We start from the raw sequence: 20,128 nt of genomic DNA, 5'->3' as shown, positions 1-20,128 counted from the left end.
AATCCTTTGGTTCATTTATGTAAGCTCTTCCTTCCTTTACTCAAGAGTCTTTATCTAGTTTAAAAGCTAGAGAATGGTCCAGTTTGATTTGATTCTCTTCAAAAGATGTGTCCTTATCTATTTGTGTTGGTCTAGATTACGAGAAGATGTTATTCTTCACATTCAAACGCTACCTTATAACGTCACCAAACTTCATCTAACCAGGGATATGTGGAAAATCATTTAGTCTTTCACGTTGGATTCACAAATTTTAGGCCATTTTCAACCGAGGGCTAGTCAGAGGGTTCGTTTTAGCCCTCTGGTTCTCCAAGATAATAATATTTTAATGAACAGTACATGACCATATTTGCTTCCATCTCCAACCGAGGGCCATACGGCTCGTTTTAGCCCTATCACAGAAAACCGTCTCCAACCGAGGGCCAAAGGGCCATAGGGTCAAACATAATTTATTATTTAAAACCTACAACTTAAATTCAAATCCAACGGCTAGGTGACGTCAACATGAAATAGAAGTTATAGGAAAAAAAAATAGAATTTAAAAAATATATATGAAACAAATTTTGTAAAATAGAAGTTATAGGAAAAAAAATAGAATTTAAAAAAAAATTATGAAACAAATTTTGTAAAATAGAAGTTATAGGAAAAAAATGGAATTAAAAAAAAAATATGAAACCAATTTTGTAAAATAGAAGTTATAGGAAAAAAATGGAATTTAAAAAAAATATGAAACAAATTTTGTAAAATAGAAGTTATAGAAAAAAAATAGAATTTATAGGGAAAAAAATTTGTAAAAAAAAAATAAAAAAAAAACTGTAAAAAAAAGATTAAAAATAAAAATAACGTCTAACTGACGTCAGCTAAGCCATTATATTAAAAAATTTCCATGCTATTTGTGTCAGCTAGTGTGACATCCCACATCGCCCAAGAGTGTGATCCTTATATGTATATTATCATCCTTACCTAGCACGAGGCTTTTTGGGAACTCACGAGCAACTTCCCAGTGGGTCACCCATCATGGGATTGCTCTAGTCTCCTTCTCACTTAACTTTGGAGTTCCTACGGAACCCGAAGCCAGTGAGCTCCTAAAAAGCCTCGTGCTAGGTAAGGATGAGAATATACATATAAGGATCACACCCTTGGGTGATGTGGGAAATTGTCACATCCCCGCCCGGAGGAGACCACTTCTCGGGCCCGGGCCCGCTCCACCACCGTAGCACGATATTGTCCGCTTTGGGCTTACCATTCCCTCACGGTTTTGTTTTTGGGAACTCACGAGCAACTTCCCAATGGGTCACCCATCATGGGATTGCTCTAGCCCCCTTCTCGCTTAACTTCGGAGTTCCTACGAAACCCAAAGCCAGTGAGCTCCCAAAAGGCCTCGTGCTAGGTAAGGATGAGAATATACATATAAGGATCACACCCTTGGGTGATGTGGGATGTCACAGCTAGCCGTTATATTAAAAAAATTTCATGTTATTTGTGTCGGTTATAACCGACACTATTTCTTTTATTTCTGTCGATTATAACCGGCAGTATTAAAAAAATTTCCAGCCAGCCCTTTGGCCCTTTCAAATTCCATGGGACCCACGAACCCTCTGGCCTAGCCCTCAGTTGGAGACAGTTTCAAGCTATTTTCGACCTTCTGGCCCTCTAGACCCTTCGGTTGGAGATGACCTTATTAACTTATCAGTAGACCATTTCCATCACTTGAATGTGATCACCATAGAGGGGGTGATGCCAACATAACTGGCACTTCTAGTTCTTGTTTGTAGGGCATTAACGCCATTACGCCGTGGAATCGAGCATCTTACATGTCTCCAACAATTATATTTTCTAGTTGCTGTCATGAGCTCGAAAGCAAATATGCTAAAACGGAGGCTTGGATCTTTCCAAGGCCTGATATAGCATTGCAACTCATCTTGAAGCTTAAGACTTTAGGATTTAGGGTTTCTAGGATGCTAAGACGAAGGCTTGGATCGTTCCAAGGCCTGATATAGCATTGGAGCTCATCTTGAAGCTTAAGATTTAGAGTTTAGGGTTTTTAGGTGTGGTCATGAAAAACTTGGATCTTTCCAAGGCCTAATATAGCGTTGCAGCTTAAGCTTACCTCATTACACAACGATGAGACCCATGTCTAAATCATATAGATTTTTTTTTTTTTTTTTTTTGGTTTTATGCTCCTATTGTAAGAGTGTACAAATAAGATCAACATTAAGTTAGGATTACAGCAACGCTAACATGTATATATAGTGCAAGTATGCTGGCACTTGCATGCATCAATATGACATGATGCAACTGTAACATCCCACATCACCCAAGGGAGCGGATCCTGTAAGCCTTATATGTATATTCTCATCTCTACCTAGCACAAAGCCTTTTGGGAGCTCACTAGCTTCGAATTCCGTAGGAACTCCAAAGTTAAGCGAGTTCGCGCGAGAGCAATCCCAGGATGGGTGACCCACTGGGAAGTTTTCGTGTGAGTTCCCAAAAACAAAACTGTGAAGGCGTGGTCGGGGCCTAAAGCGGACAATATCATGCTACGGTAGAGTCGAGCTCGAGATGTGGTGGGGGCCCGGGCTGGGATGTAACACAACTTATTTCCAGTGGCAAGGAAATGTTGAATTGTAAGTCTATAGTTGATTAAGAATAAGTCTTAGTTTAATATATGTATACACTTGAGTTAAAATACCAAGTGAGAAGTTGTATGGTAGTAAGGCAAGAAATGCCAAGTGTTGTAATCCTAGCAACTAGCTAGATGAAGGGTCAAGATTAGTTTGTAATCAGAAAGCATCCAACTTGGATCCTAATGATAATATTCCACCCGCACGTTTTGTGTGCGAGGTGATAAACTGAGAAAAAGTTAATGAGAATTGGATTGCCTCTTTGTGACTTGCAGAGTGAACCAACATTCCTTTGAGAGCTTTCCATAGTTAATTTCTCCTTTCTTCATTTAATGTTCCATTCTTCTTTAAACCACCAGAACAAAACACAGAAACACAACATGGCCTCATAGCCAAGTTCGATCATCTGAGCTTGTGCGTAGATCTGTGAATCCACTGAGCTGAATCAAAGCTCGCTCGAAGCTCAGTGAAGGTCGCCAGAGACCCGTTATCATCTGATAAGAGAAATCAACCCATTCGAACCAAATATGTCTAGATATGGATGCTCGGAAGTGAGAACTCCAATTTTATTAAGTGAGAACTACGAGTTCTAGAGAATCAAGATGGTGACAATTTTCAAATCACATGGATTGTGGAATTTGGTGGATAAGGGAGTTAAAAACTTCCGATTTGAAGAAGAAGAAGGTTGAAGGATCATCAGAGGATGATGCCGATGAAGAAATGGTTGTTGTGTTGATGAAAGACGCAAAGGCTTTGGGAATCATTCAGAATGCAGTTTCAGATCAAATCTTCTCACGAATCGCTAATGCAGAATCAGCAAAGATGGAATGGGATTTGTTGAATAGAGACTACCATGGTGGTGATTAGGCAAGGTCTTAGAAATTGCAAAATCTAATATGTGAATTCAAATATGCTAGAATGCGTGATGATGAAACTATGTCTGGGTATCTTACTAGGCTAAGTAACCTGATTAATCAGATGAAAACGTTTGGTGAAATTCTATCTAATGAAAGACTTGTACAGAAAGTTTTGATTAGCCTTAGTAAACCATATGATCCTATATGTCTAGTCATTGAGAATACAAAGTGTTTGAAGACTGTAGAATTGCAGGAGGTTGTGGCAATTTTGAAAGCCAAGAGCAACGTTTCGATTTGCACAGTGTTGATACCACTGAGAGAGCTTTTGTTTCACTCTCTGTGAATCTAAAGGAACAAAACAATGATGGTGCTCATTCTGGTTCATCCAGATTTCAGAGAATCTGGAATTCTAAAGGCAATAAATGGGAATCAAAACCCAAGTTTCAGCAGAAATCCCCCGTGAATACTTATCATAATATGAATGCATCTCAGTCAATGAGTCAAAAGGTTGCAAAGCCTCAGTGCAAAGTGTGTTCTAAGTACCATTTTGGTGAGTGTAGATACAAAAGGAAACCAAAATGCTTCAATTGTGATAAATTTGGGCATTGAGCTAGAGAATGTATTGCAGCTAAAACAGTGCAAAAGGCAAACAATGCTAATCAAGTGGAGATGACAAGAATTTTGTTTTATGCATATAACATAATCACATAACCAAAAGTGAATGGAGAGTGGTACATTGATAGTGGTTGTAGCAACCACATGGCAGGAAATGTGGAATTGCTTGTTGATGTGAGAACCAACATAGCTGGCAAAGTTCAAATGCCAACTTAAGACCTTGTGAATGTTACAGGAATGGGTTCATTGGTGATTGATACAAACAAAGGCAAAAAGTATGTTAGAGAAGTAATGTACCTATCTGGTTTAAAGGAAAACTTGCTACGTGTTGGTCAAATAGATGATCATGGATACTTCTTGGTGTTTGGTGGTAGAATGTGCAGTGTGTTTGATGGTTCATCACTAGAATGCTTGGTTATGAAAGTGAAGAAGAAGAAAGTGAATAGGTGATATCCATTAACTTTATTATCTAAGAATCAGGTGGCCTTGAAAGCTAGTGTCACTCACTCTACTAAGACTTGGCACAAGAGACTTAGGCACTTACACTTTGATGGTCTCAAACAATTGGGAGACAAGGAAATGGTACATGGTTTGCCTCAGCTTGAAGACTATAATGGAGTTTGTGAAGGTTGCCAATTTGGAAAACAACACAGAGAAGAGTTTCCAAGAAATCAAGTGCAAAAAGCAACTACTTCACTTGAACTAATTCATGTTGATCTGTGTGGACCTATGAAGAATGATTCAATTACTGGAAATAAGTATTTCATGCTGTTAATAGATGATCTCACCAGATTGACTTGCGTCTATTTTCTAAGATGCAAGCATGAAACATTCAATTGTTTTAAAAAATTCACAGCTATCGCAGAATTACAAAGTGGATTCAAGGTTAAGTGTTTAAGAAGTGATAGAGGAGGGGAGATCAAGTTATCTGAATTCGACCTATTATGTGAAAAAGAATGAATAGAAAGACAGTTCACCATATACTCCACAACAAACTGGAGTAATGGAGAGGAAAAACAGAACTATGATTGAGATGGTTAAATCCATGTTGCATGAGAAGATGATGCCATACTTTCTCTGGGCAAAAGTAGTTCATACATCAATGTACATTCTAAACAGATGTCCCACAAGGACTTTGAACAACATCACACCTTTTAAAGCTTATTCTGGGAGGAAACTAGGAATAACATACCTGAGAGTATTTGATTCATTATGCTATGTTCATGTTCCCAGTGAACACAGACATAAGCTGGAGCCTAAAAGTTTCAAAGGAATATTTGTGGGATATGCAACCTATGAAAAAGGGTATAGGGTATTTGATCCACTATCCAAGAAATGAGTCTTGTCAAGAGACATTGTATTTGATGAAGAAGCTGCCTGGAACTGGGAAGAGAACTCAGAGTCATTTTCTTTCAATATTGGAAGTTTTATTTATGGTGACATAAGCACAGGAAGAAGTGACATAATGATGTTGTCACCTACATCATCTGTATTATCTCCATCTATGAGAGTTCTTAGTATTGAAGACTCTGAAGTTCAATCCAAGACACCTATCTCAGGTGAAGCTGCAAGCATGTCAAACTTAAGTGAATGGCACAATCAAGCATTTGACCATACACCATTGAAGTGGAATAATTTGAATAAAGTGTTGGCTCAGCGTAATATATGCATCATGGACCTAGAAAAGTATGAGGATGCTAAACAAGATGAGTCTTGGTCAAAAGCAATGGACGATGAGTTGTTCATGATTGAAAAGAATGGTACCTGGAAGCTTGTTGACAGACCAACTGAGAAACCTGTTATAGGAGTTAAATGGGTCTACAAAACCAAGTTAAACCTTGATGGTTCAGTGTTGAAAAACAAAGCAAGGCTAGTTGCAAAGGGTTATGCACAAAAGCCTGGTTTGGACTACAATGAGACCTATGCACCAGTTGCTAGGTTGGACACTATTAGAACCTTAATAGCCTTGGCTGCACAAAAGAGTTGGAAATTGTACCAGTTACATGTGAAATTTGCTTTCTTGAATGAAGTATTACAAGAAAAGGTCTATGTTGAGCAACCTGAAGGCTTTGTACTCAGAGGCAAGGAAGAAAATGTGTACAAGTTTTAAAGGCTTTTTATGGTCTAAAACAAGCTCCAAAAGTCTAGTATGGAGAGATTGATAATTATTTCTCATAGTGTGGTTTCGAGAAAAGTTTAAGTGAACCAACTCTGTATATAAAGGCAAGGGGAGAATATGTCTTGATTGTTTCTATTTATGTGGACGATATAGTCTACACTGGCAATTGCAAATTAATGCTAGAAGAGTTCAAGGAAGATATGAAAATGAAGTATGAGATGACAGATTTAGGACTTCTTCATCACTTTCTTGGGATGAGAGTGATTCAAATTGACTCTAGCATCTTCATTCATTAGAAAAAGTATGCAAGTTCCTTGCTGAGTAAGTTTGGATTAAATGAAGCAAAGACTGTCATAACTCCTTTTGTAGCTACTGAGAAGCTGTCTAAAGATGATGGAAGTGGATCTGCAAGTGAGGAAATGTGTAGGAGTATTGTGGGAAACCTTCTATATCTCACTACTACAAGGTCGGACATAATGTATGAAGCAAATCGATTGGCAAGATTTATGCATTGTCCTACTAATAGACACTATGGAACTGCAAAGAGGGTACTTAGATACATCAAGGGAACCCTAGATTATGGCCTGGAGTATGTGAAATGAAGAAAAACTTGTTTAATTGGCTTCTGCGATAGTGATTTGGGCGGTTCATTGGAGGACATCACGAGCACATCAGGATATGCATTCTAATTTGGCAGTGGTGTATTCTCTTGGGCTTCAATCAAGCAAAACTGTGTTGAACTTAACTACAGAGGCTAAATACATAAGTGCATCAGAAGCCACAACTCAAGCAATGTGGTTGAGGTTTGTTTTGGAAGACTTTGGAGAATTACAAACTGAAGCTACTCCCTTTCACTGTGATAACACTTCTGCCATTGCAATTACTAAGAATTCTATATTTCATCAGAAGACCAAGCACATTGATAGGAGGTATCATTTTATCAAAAATGCATTGTAGGAAGGCATCATTGATCTGATCTATTGTCCCACAGAAGAGCAATTGGCAAATATCTTCACAAAGCCTTTCGCAAATGATCGATTTAATCTTCTCATAACCAAACTTGGAGTGAAATCAACTTTAGACTTAAAAGGGAGTGTTGAATTGTAAGTCTACAACTGATTAGGAATAAGTCTTAGTTTAATATGTGTATGCACTTGAGTTAAAATACCAAGTGAGAAGTTGTATGGTAGTAAGGCAAGACATGCCAAGTGTTGTAATCCTAGCAACTAGCTAGATGAAGGGTCAAGATTAGTTTGTAATCAGAAAGCATCCAACTTGGATCCTAACGATAATATTCCACCCGCACGTTTTGTGTGTGAGGTGATAAACTGAGAAAAAGTTAATGAGAATTGGATTGCCTCTCTGTGACTTGCAGAGTGAAGCAACATTCCTTTGAGAGCTCTCCATTGTTAATTTCTTCTTTCTTCATTTCATCTTCCATTCTTCTTCAAACCACCAGAACAAAACACAGAAACACAACAGGAAGCACACCTACAGAGGTTGAGGAGCAAAAGGAGTAATCCGCCCGAGAAGGGGCTTGCGTCTGATTAGCTAGTTGATGAGGCGGAGAGATGATGAATTGAAGGGAAGGCAGTCTTCTACTCTCAATACTCGATATGTGTTAGCCTTGAATAGGGAATGGCATGCACAAGAACGATAATATGAGAGTAGGGACATCTCTATTTGTATGTGATTAGGTTTCATTCCATCTTACCCTATTATTGGAAGGAAATATCAACTTAATCACAATCATGTCAGTTAGTGTCCCACCATGATATCAATTTATGTTTGCCTTAATACGGTTTTCCATCAGTTAGTTGCATTAGGGTTTAAGACTTCACGATTCTTACTCCATTAGATTTCTACAAAATTACTTGTCAATCAAGTAATCTCAAGAAAATCACGTTGACATTCACAATATGATCTCATTGATTTCACAACGAGATCTTACACATATGACATAGTAATCACTATTCGAGCTCCAAACAAGACGTCATGCATTTTTTAGTGCTTTTTCACAACACCACAAGAATACAAACAAAAGATTAGAATCCGTTTGAAGAATTTAAAAGAAAAACCTTTAGAAGTTTTTTTGTGCCTTGTATTTTGTCTAATTCAATGCATAAACAAGACGTCCACATAATAAATATGAAAAAGTTAAGTTTCTACTATAAAATTAATTGAAATATGGAACGTAGTTTAACTACTTATAAACACATGTGAGGTCTGTCATTTCTCCAATGTAGGATTTACTATCAACATGTTTTCTCAGGTGTCGCGAATTTTCAAACCTAATATGTGGACAACACAAATCAGGTGATATGGAGCATGTGTGGTCGGTGGGCTTCACACATGGCCAACCTACTCCCAATGGCAATATAAAAAGTAACCTAACTACTTAAAAGTACATACAAGATCCCTTCGTGAAATCCACTCTCAACAAAACATGCTATTTTACATACAAAGTTTATCTCTGCCATTCGATTCATCATTTCCTTGTTTTTATATGCAAATACTGTCTTTTGTATATGGATTTTTGGTCGACTTTATCAAAGTCCTTTTGACAAACTAAAGAACGTGACAAATGATCAACAAGAAGAGAGAGTGTTTATATTAATCTCCATGTAATGGCCAAGAAATATCCAATTGGCAATTACAATGTCCCACGTCATACCCTAAAAGAGTAATGGCCAAGCAATATCCAATTGGCAAATACAATGTTCCACGTCATATCCTAAAAGCGTAATGCTTCGATCAAAATTTTAAATTAAATTTGCAAGTCAAATGATGTGTCATCAATAAAAAATAAACAAGATAACCAAAACTAGTAATAATTCAATTATCAACAACCATATCATTAGTGTTAAGCCAACATAACAAATTTGGTTTAAAAAATACGAAATTGTTATTTTATTTTATTTTATTTTTCTTATCATTGGAGAAAAGAATTTAGGTTCCAATCCAGAAATTTTAATATGAATAGTCTGTTTACTAGTTGGTAACATAATTGTCTTTTTATTTTCACATGTAAGTAGCTTCGATAACAACTTACGGATTTGTTTAATTTTTTTTTAACCGTTTTTAATCATCTAAGCACTTCTCAAGTACTTTTATAATTGTACAGCTTTTTTTCCTTCAAACAATACTTGTATTAAAAATGGTTAAAGACGAACATCAACATTGACATCTAACATCAACGACCGATGTATACTATGATCTTGACCTAGTTATTATCTCTATTTTTTAGTTGGCTGGTAGACAATTTTAATTTGTTGATTAAGTAATTAAATAAAATTTGAGTTTAAAGTTTAGAAGAAACCATCCCTATTTAATGTTAAGCCAACATTCAAGAAAACGCACAACTTTCCTGGTTCGACCCCAAACATTCTTGCTTTCTTAGATTTCAAATGGATCTTCACAAAAATTCAAGAGCCGTTCTGGGTTGTTTTCTGATTCTCTCCGCATTTTTTTCCAATGCGTCGGCGAACTTCGTGTTCTCCGTTAGCCACAAGTTCAACGGCCGTGACGGGCAGTCGTTGAGCGAGCTCAAAGCCCATGATTCCCGCCGTCACGGCCGGATTCTGGCCGGCTCTGCTTCTGCTGTGGATGTACAGCTGGGCGGCGATGGCCGTCCGTCCGGCACCGGACTGTACTTCGCCAAGCTCGGGATTGGGACGCCGTCCAAGGACTATTTTGTCCAGGTGGATACAGGGAGTGACATCATGTGGGTCAATTGCATCACCTGCACAACCTGTCCCAAGAAAAATGACATTGGCGTGAAGCTCACATTGTATGATCCGAAAGGCTCTTCGAGTTCGAATGCTATTACTTGTGATCAGGATTTTTGCACGTCGCAATTCAAAGATCAACCTTCAGCCTGCCAGCCGGGCATGCCCTGCTCGTACGACATGACTTATGGTGACGGAAGTGAGACGGTGGGATACTTTGTGAAGGACAATGTTCAATTTGATAAGGGGACTGATGGCAGTGTTGTGTTTGGTTGCGGAACTGCGCAATCCGGGCAGATAAGTAAGTCACCCAGCGCGCTTGATGGGATTATCGGATTCGGGCAGGCGAATTCGTCTGTGTTTTCCCAGCTGGCTGCTTCCGGGAAGGTGAAGAAACAATTTGCACATTGTTTGGACAATGTTCGCGGAGGCGGGATTTTTGCCATTGGCGAAGTGGTGGAGCCAAAGGTGAACGACACAACGCCGTTGGTGCCGGGGCAGGCGCATTACAATGTTGTACTGGAGGCAATTGAGGTAGGAGGTGAAGTCGTGCAGCTCGCCTCTCATGTTTTCGACACGGGGTCAATCACAGGGACGATCATCGACAGCGGAACAACCCTGGCCTATCTCCCACAGGAGGTTTTCGACCCTATGATGCAGAAGATTTTAGCTACGCAGCCTGACTTGAAATTTCGCACAGTTGACGATCACCTCACATGCTTCGAATTTTCCAACAATGTAGACGATGGATTTCCATTGGTGAAGTTCAACTTCAATAATTCGGCTTCCCTGACGGTTTATCCCCATGACTATCTGTTCCAGCTGAAGGGAGATGTGTGGTGTTCCGGCTGGCAGAGCAGCGGGATGAAATCGGAAAGCGGAGACTCCCTGACGCTTCTCGGAGATTTGGTGCTGTCGAACAAGCTGGTGATATATGATGTGGAGAATCAGATGATTGGATGGACCGATTACAACTGCTCATCAAGCATCAAAGTGAGGAATGAGAAGACTGGAGCAATAGATACAATTGGTGCTCACAATCTTTCTTCAGCTTCAGTTTTTACAGTTGGGAGATTATTATTGACGTTCTTCTTGTTAATTTCTGCTGTGTTTTAGATTATGTTTTCATCATAAATTTCATCAATGAAATTGTGGATTTTACATCCATATATGTTACGCTGTTGGAATTTTCTGTGTGTATTTGTTGACTGTTATACAAATTGTTCTTCCACAATGCCTTGCGTTTTAAGTTTCCTGCATGGTAGAATGTATTTGGTAAGGAATGTCTGCAGTAACTCACATGGCACATGACAGTACGTGTTCGGTTAGAGATGTCAAGGAATTTGACACATCAGATCATATACCATGAACATCCTTCTGAATTACACAAGGCTAAAAGCACTAGCAGTTATTTCTAAACCTAGAAATAATCTCTCACTTTTTTCTTTTCTTTTCAATTCGTTCTTTCCTTTTTTTTGGTTGTCTACAGAGAAAATGTCTAGAAACAGACCCCTTACCCACTGTGAGATTTACTCTCAACACATTCTCTTACGTGTAGCGAATTTTCAAGTCTAGCACATGAACAACACAAACCAGAGGACGTGAAGCACATGTGTTGTTGGGCTTCACACGTGCGTTAACCTACTTTGATATTATGAAAAAGTTGATGTTCCACTATAAATCGAATTGGCAATATAAGATGTAACTCAACTGCTTATAAACACATGCGAAGTCTGCCATTCCCTCGATGTGAGGCTCACTCTCAGCAAAACATGATAATTTTGCATACAGAAGTTCATCTCTGTCATTGGATTCACCATTTTCTTGTTTTAGACGCAAATAGAATATACTACTCTATCTATGGGGGTTTAAAATTTTTTTTTTTAATGAGACTATATGCATGCAAGCAAGATGTATTGAGGGTACAAAAAAAATCCTTTTCTTTACAGTCGTACCTAGATAGGGATAGACCACCCAACCTGTGAACCAAAGCACATTCTAACTCCCTTTGGCACAAAAGAAAGTCTGCTATAAAATAAAATAATCGTCAGATGCCAGGTTTTTATTTGAATTTGAAACTCTCCGTTCCTTCTTGACTTGCCTTCGAGCTAACGTTCATGTTCTATATATTCTCCCTAAAGGAGTCTAACCCCAACCTCTTTGGAAGTCAAAGCCAGTTCTTTTCCAGGCCAGTTTCCTTCGATGGTCAAGTCCTTTTGACATTAAAAAACGTTGCCGGCCAAATAAAGAGTATCACACAAACTAAAGAACGTGACAAATGATTAACAACAAGGGAGTGAGAGAGAGTTTGTTTGTAATAAACCAATCAAATTATTATTTTATTTTAGAAAATTTTACATAAGTATCATCTAAACTTGCAAGTATATTCGTAAATACCACATAAAATTTTAATTATTATCATCAATTGCCTTTCTAGGGCTCGATGAAATCAATTTGTCCGAAGGCAAAAGGTAATTTTTTTTATAGGGGCGTTGGAGTCAAGTCATGAAGAGGACTGAAAAAGTTGATTTTGGGTTTGATTTTGACAAGTGTTGTTGAAGAATTGAAGTGAAAAGTATGCAACTTACAATGAATTTTCAAGATTTTTTTATAGGTCAACAAGTGGGTATGTGGTTTACCTTAATTTATTCAAATATTAATTTTCAAACTCTCATGGAGGGAATTGTCGAACTAGGTCCGTACAAATCCCCAAATTTGGTGCCCATATTGACTCATGCAGTATTATTTTGGAGTCAATCTAATCCTAGTCAGTCCCATAACACACCTCGATCGGAGTTGAGGCATGCTGGCTGACACCCGAAGGTGACGTAGCCAAAAGGTAAGTGATGTATAAAATATGGAAAAATTTAAACCTAAGTTAGAATTTATTTAAGCTAATAAAGAGAGTGCGCAGTAGTGGGAAGAACCCATAAAATATAAGTAGTCAGAGCCTAGATAACAGTACGACATAAGTAGAGCAGTCGAATCTAGTTAAGGTCTTACACAACCGGAAATAAGCTCCTACATTTATTTGGGAGAATGTCATAATCGCCAAAGATCCCTCGTACGCCACAGAGGATTCAGCTAACTAAGTCCTGGAGGGTGAAAAACAGAAGGTGTGAATGGGCAAAAACAAAGGTTTATGAAACACATTTATTTTCTGAACATACTAACCCCTCACCATAAAACAAGTATAGTTTCCAGAAAATCATACTACGTATAAGTATGAAATCAAAGGTAATTCAACAATAATTCAAGAAACTCAAGTGCATTTCTTGAATTGTTGTTGAATTCAAAAAAATCCCTCATAGTTTGCTCAAATTGAGGGTTTAAATATATGAAAACATTCTACTCGACATCACGAACCCATACACATCGACCATGCACCTCAGCAAAGCGGCATGCACCCTCACGCGTTGCTAGTTTGCTGCAACACGCGCGGTCTGTTAAGTCTAACGGTGTTACCTTAACAGCTTGAGAATATTCGGTCAACCTTAACTGAATATTCTCCTTCTTCTCCAATTTTCCAGTCACCGTCACCCCCGCCGTCTAATTAGCCAGAATTTGGAAAAGTTGGCTGGATTTTTGTAAAAACTTCATATCTTCCTCATTTCTCAACCATTGTCGATGTACTTTATATGGAAATGAAGCTTGGGAAGAAAAGAACAAGTTTGTACCTTTTGAAAGTCCAAAAAGTGGACAAAAATGGATTAAAAATGCCTCGAAGCTCTCGTCCCTAATTCCAACGTCCCAAAGTCGTGTCTCTACATGTTGGCACGTTGGCATGACTTCAAACTTAGGCTAGAGACCTCAGGAAGTTATGTAGTTGCTTCTAAACCTTCCAAAACCTTGTAACTCGAATGGAAAGTCATCGGAGAACCTACACCCGAATCGGAGCTCCGAGTTGGAAGCTTAAAACTCAGCTATTTTTTAATCGGCTTGTACAAATGGACTCGTGGAGATAAGAGGGATACGATGGTGGTGATTTGAAGTTTGATCTATGATGTTTGATTATGGTGTTTGTGTTGCAAAGAAAAGAGAGAGATACGACGTGAAAGAGAGAGTTTCTGATTGGTGAGAAAAATAAGGAAGAAAATTGATTGGTTGGTGAGATAAGGTCACCAATAAGGGATCTGTTTTTAAAGTGGGAAAGCGTCCAATTTGCACAATTTAAAACTACAAAATATCTAACTCATCCTATCTAAAACATAATTCACTAACATTGATTAATTCGCACACACGTGTACAATTTTATCCATTGTTAATATACTTTAACTAAACGTAACTTCTTCATTACAAATTCGATTCAGGTCTAACTCACGCTCACACGTTCATAACAATGAGTACTATTTAATTACAATAAAAGAAAAAATAATTTAAAAGTCAAACAACAACGTCCACTTTGCATTCCACGTTGCCAACAAGGGCATACTTGTTATTTTACATACTTAGTAAGGAAATAATATGGAAAATTAGGGATGGGTCGTCACAAGTCAGTCCCATAAAGTTAATTGACAAAAATATCTCTGCAAGTGACATGTTTTAACGACAAAATGGAGGAAAAGTAACTTAGGTTTAAGTCGTAAAAAATAAAACTTGAAAGTTTAGGTGATATTATCTCACATGCTTACAAATTAGGTGGTACTTGCTCAAAAAACTCTTTATCTTATTTTGGAAACTAATAATGGCACTCTTTATAAGTGTATTTTTCTTTCTAATTATATAAATTTTGGAAAGCAAAATGACTTTTTTGAAATACCAATAACAATCCTCTTTATTTTCTTATTATTGGAAAAAGAGTTTTTAAGTTTTAAATTTAGACATTTTAATATCAATAGTCTAGTCGGTAACATAATTTCCTTTTTATTTTCACATGTAAGCAGCTTTGATAACACCTTAAAGATTGGTAAAACAATATTTTTATTAAAAGCGTTTTTAATCATTTAAAAACACATTATTTTTTATAATTTTTTTTTTATATACACGATACTTATATATTAATATTAATTAAAGACAAATTGGTACATTGAACGGTTAGTGTGTTAAACAACCAATCGGTGTACATATATATATATATATATATTTATTTATTTTTATGAACAAACGATATTATTTATACTAATAAAGATGGAGATGGATTTAGCCTCATAATAACAAAACAATAATGTGTTTTAAATTCGTTTTTTGACGATGATCAAACATAAGATATCTCACTTACAAATGAAGAGAAATACCAACAGACTGTAATACTAAGTGACAATTCCTTATATATTTATATATGATCTTGACTTATTACCTCTCTTTTTTAGTTGGGTGGTTGACAATTTTAATTTGTAGGTTAAGTAATTAATTAATTAACATTTGAGTTTAAAGTTGAGAAGAACTCATTCCTAATTAGTGTTAAGCCAACGTTCAAGAAAACGCGCAACTCTCTCGGTCCCAACTTCCCTAGTCTCTCTTCTTCCTCTCCCTCTCTCTCTCTCTCTCTCTCTCTCTCTCTACACATGCCTTTCCCTCCTCCCTCGCCGACGTCCTTGTTCCTTCCCCCACCCAACTCGCCCATGAATTCTCCACAAATCCCACCTCTCTAAATCCCCAAAATCCAATCCAGGAATCGTTTTCGAATCCGGGTTTTCTCCCCAAAAGAAGCTCCTTTCCCTGCGGGGTCCAAATAATCCAGATCTCAGAAGCTTCAAATTTTCGGACCACCAATCCAAACTCCAAATATTGAATCTTTGGATTGTTTTCAATCTCGATTCCGACCCCAAAGATTCCTGCTTTCTTTAATTTCATATGGATCTTCACAAAAATCCAAGAGCCGTTCTGGGTTGTTTTCTGATTTTCTCCACATTTTTTCCAGATGCGTCGGCAAATTTCGTGTTCTCCGTCAGCCACAAGTTCAACGGCCGTGACGGGCGGTCGTTGAGCGAGCTCAAAGCCCACGATTCCCTCCGCCACGGCCGGATTCTCGCCGGCTCTGCTTCTGCGGTGGATGTACAGCTGGGCGGCAATGGCCGTCCGTCAGAGACCGGATTATACTTTGCCAAGCTCGGGATTGGGTCGCCGTCCAAGGACTATTTTGTCCAGGTGGATACAGGGAGTGACATCCTGTGGGTCAATTGCATCGACTGCACAAACTGTCCAAAGAAAAGTGATATTGGCGTGAAGCTCACATTGTATGATCCGAAAGGCTCTTCGAGTTCGAATGCTGTTACTTGTAATCAGGAGTTTTGCACGTCGAAATACAACGGTCAGCTTCCGGGCTGCCAGCCGGACTTGCTCTGCCAATACGACGTGACTTATGGCGACGGAAGTGCGACGGCGGGATACTTTGTGAAGGACACTATTCAATTTGATAAGGGGACTAATGGCAGTGTTGTGTTTGGTTGCGGAGCTAAGCAATCAGGGCAGCTGGGCAAGTCATCCGAGGCGCTTGATGGGATTCTAGGATTCGGGCAGGCGAATTCGTCTGTGTTTTCCCAGCTGGCTGCTTCCGGGAAGGTGAAGAAACAATTTGCACATTGTTTGGACAATGTTGGCGGAGGCGGGATTTTTGCTATTGGCGAAGTTGTGGAGCCAAAAGTGAAGAACACAACTCCGTTGGTGCGGGGGCAGGCGCATTACAATGTTGTAATGGAGGCAATTGAGGTGGGAGGTGATGTCCTGCAGCTCGCCTCAGATGCTTTCGACACGGGGTCAAACGCAGGGACGATCATCGACAGCGGAACAACCCTGGGCTATCTCCCGGAGGAGGTTTTCGACGCAGTGATGAAGAAGATTTTAGCCAAGCAACCAGACTTGAAATTGCACACAGTTGACGACCAGTTCACATGCTTCCAATTTTCCAACAATGTAGACAAGGGATTTCCATTGGTGAAGTTCCACTTCAAGAATTCGGCTTCCCTGACGGTTTATCCCCATGACTATCTGTTCCAGCTGAAGGAAGATGTGTGGTGTTCCGGCTGGCAGAGCAGCGGGTTGAAATCGAAAAGCGGAGACTCCATGACGCTTCTCGGTGATTTGGTGCTGTCGAACAAGCTGGTGATTTATGATCTGGAGAATCAGATGATCGGATGGACCGACTACAACTGCTCATCAAGCATCAAGGTGCGGAATGAGAAGACAGGAGGGGTAGATACAATTGGTGCTCACAATCTTTCTTCAGCTTCCACTTTTACAACCGGGAGATTATTATTGACATTCTTCTTGTTAATATCTGCTGTGTTTTAGATTTTTACTGCAACAAAGTGGCCGGCATTCATTCTTTTTTGTTGCATCATAAATTTTATCAAAGAAATTGTGGGATTTTACATCCATATATGTTAAAACACTGTTGGAATTTTCTGTGTGTATTTGTTTACTGTTATACAATTTGTACTCGCCGCAGTACCTTGCGCTTTAAGTTTCCCATATGGCACATGGCAGTACGTGTTTGGCTGGGGATGTCGTCGTAGTAACGTGGCATCCCTTTTTACTTAATTGCACCACTTTAAGAAGTCAAGGAATTTAACACATCAGGTCATATACTATGCTAGGGGGGAGAGAGAGAGAGAGAGAGAGAGAGAGAGAGAGAGAGTTGAGTTTTTGCTACAACTTTCACATAGACAGAAAAGGAGAGAGTTACAAAGCAAAAGAATTGAATTTTCATTCGATCAATCAAAACAGTAAGTACTACAACTTTCACATTACAAGCCAACGTGGACATCGACATCTTTTTGAATTACACAAGGCTAAAAACACTAGCAGTTATTTCTAAATCTAGAAATAATCTCTCCTCACATTTTTTGTTTCTTTTCAATTCGTTCTTTCAATTTTTTCGTTGTCTAAAGAGAAAATGTTTAGAAAGTTCACTTACTATAGCCTTTGCTTCACCCGCCTGCCATTGATGTCACTGCCATCGGGAATAGCTTCATTCCCTTGCCTGCATAAGTTTGCAGAATGCTCATTGACACTAGCTACATATTCCAAGAGATCGGTCAGAACAGAAGGGCAGCTTTCCTTCAAGTGTTTGTAACCATCTGTTTGCATAACACCTGCAAAACAAAAACAGTATAACAAAGTATCAATTAATGAGTTACATAGCATTTCTATTCAGAACCCAATGATTAAACAAAGACTACACAAGGACCAAAACGACATGAGAAGTAATACGAAAACATAAATTACATTTAATACCCTACTTTTACCAACCATTTTCAAAAGCTTATGTACGAATTCCACATGTAAAATAGTTAATGAATGAAGAATATTAATTTCTCCTACCAATTATCACCCACATATAACCAAATTATCATCCATAATCATCATCAACAATTCTACTTTCCAGAGTTTTGTGAAATAAAGCCTCATAGAGAAAAGGGTTACCTAATAGATTTCCGGGAGTTGCAATGAATCTGAGACACACAGGTTTCAGCTGGGAGCAGTGATGTTGTTCTGCCAAAGCTAATGTCGTTGCGACATTGTTTATAGTGACATCCTGGCAAAGATTTGCCTCACACATGAACCTGAGCCTGTCTAAGCCATAGCGATCTGCTGCTGCAAGCAGATGCTGAGCCATCAAAGTGGAAGCCCCATTCGAGTTGATTCCAGTAAGCTCTTCTATGCCAGGCAGTGAATCCCAGTATATAAAATGAAGTAACGCCTGCACACGGACAAAATGAATCCCAAATTGGGATTTGTCCATGAAAACGAATCTTATTACTTCCTGCTAGGCCACATTATACCACTTAATACCAAACGACAAAAAATCACTACTGCAATACATATCAGAGTACCGACATCAATGATGCAATCTGCTAGTGACATTGCAGCTAAAGTAACTATGAGATCAAAGTCATGGATACCAAACAAATACCGTAACCAACTTATAACGTTAAGTGCAAAAGTTTATCGGCATCAGTAACCAAGGAAAAGAGGACATGCAACAAACCTCGAAGACTGGAGCCTCTATGTCCTCAACTTTTATGCAACGAGTGTTCTGATCTTTCATGGGACCAAATAGTTGGGCCCGGAATACAGGTGATCGAGCTGCTAGTACCAACTTGTGAGCACAGAAAATTTCCTCGTCAACTTCGAAACTAACATCAGTTCCCTTTCCGGTTTCCAGTAGCTTGCCAAACTGATGGCCCATGCTGGATGGCGGTATCGGTATAGAGTAAATTTTCGGTCCCTGTGTATGTGACTTGACAACACCAACCATACAGTTAACTGATAGGCAGTCATCTTTAAGGTAGTCCGATGTCTCCAGAGAAGTTCTTTTGAAAAAACGCTTGTAACCCCTGCAGCATATAAAGCAATACACTTTCATCACACAAGAAAGAAAGAACTCAAAAGCAAGAAACAAGCAAAATACACAATCAATCAAAAACCCGAAAAAATTCGGCAACCCACCACATGCTTCCGCGATACTTGAGCGTGTAAGGGCCGCTATCCAATGTCCTCCCGAAATGGCTATGCACCTTGTGCCTCTCGTTCCCGCTCTGATCCAAAAGCGTCAATTCGAACAGCGCTCTCACATCGGTTCCTTCGCTGGCGAGCGCGATGAAGAGCGAGACGTAGGCGGCATTGTCCTCAACGCTCTTGCCGTCCGGGTAGAAATAGATAGCCCACGAAAACCCACCGACATTAAACGTATCGGAAGCTATGTACTTCCCAATCCCAATCCCCTTGGACAGCGAATAGCCGTTGATCTTGAAATGGTGGGTCCCGTTGACGGTCTCGGTGATCGACGTCGACGCAGTGGTGGTCGGAGGCGGCGAAGAGGCTGGGGAAGACGAAGAGGACGAGGGCCTGGAGGTTTCTCTGAGAACCTTACCCATCACCCAAATGAATTACTTGGATTTAGGATCTAGGGTTTAATCGGAAACGTGGAATTCGGATAAAATTGGACGGGGGAAATGAGGAAGTTAGGACATTTGTATAGAGAAAGATTCAATCTTTTCCCGAAGATTTTCTCGGGAAAGTGATGGAGAATCTAGGGTTTCGTTTCTCGAAGGTGAATTTGCAGGGCTTCACAATGAGAACGAAGAGAGAGAGAGAGAGAGAGAGAATGGGAAGTGGAAGACGATGACTCGTGAAGGTGTTCTTTTATAGTTGGATTTTTCTGACATGTGAATTATTGACGGGGAAAAGCAGAAAGAGGCACTTGCAGACCTACGTAATCGTGACCTACTCGCGCTCCTATTAACC

General features: G+C 39.1%; 1 protein-coding gene and 2 pseudogenes across 2 annotated transcripts; 2 read left to right on the top strand and 1 right to left on the bottom strand.

Moving 5' to 3' along the window:
- Positions 1-9,595: 9,595 nt before the first annotated feature.
- LOC137714778 (aspartic proteinase 36 pseudogene) lies at positions 9,596-11,127 on the top strand (annotated as a pseudogene).
- Positions 11,128-15,153: 4,026 nt separating this feature from the next.
- LOC137716118 (aspartic proteinase 36 pseudogene) lies at positions 15,154-17,280 on the top strand (annotated as a pseudogene). Its single transcript, XR_015960436.1, has one exon. The product of XR_015960436.1 is annotated as an aspartic proteinase 36 pseudogene (transcript).
- Positions 17,281-17,560: 280 nt separating this feature from the next.
- LOC137716120 (BTB/POZ and MATH domain-containing protein 2) lies at positions 17,561-20,049 on the bottom strand. The gene is made up of 4 exons (XM_068455518.2): positions 19,331-20,049; positions 18,870-19,218; positions 18,305-18,581; positions 17,561-17,973 (listed from the first exon to the last, which is right to left on the bottom strand). Exons 1-4 carry the CDS (start codon positions 19,756-19,758, stop codon positions 17,795-17,797), a joined length of 1,233 nt encoding a protein of 410 aa, XP_068311619.2. The 5' UTR covers positions 19,759-20,049; the 3' UTR covers positions 17,561-17,794.
- Positions 20,050-20,128: the final 79 nt, after the last annotated feature.

The sequence above is a fragment of the Pyrus communis genome, chromosome 3 (genome assembly GCF_041283825.1).
Source record: "Pyrus communis isolate YQ-2024b chromosome 3, ASM4128382v1, whole genome shotgun sequence".
Classification (NCBI taxonomy): Eukaryota; Viridiplantae; Streptophyta; class Magnoliopsida; order Rosales; family Rosaceae; genus Pyrus; species Pyrus communis.
The sequence above is the reverse complement of the archived record's forward strand: the minus strand, read 5'-3'. Positions and strand labels throughout refer to the sequence as shown.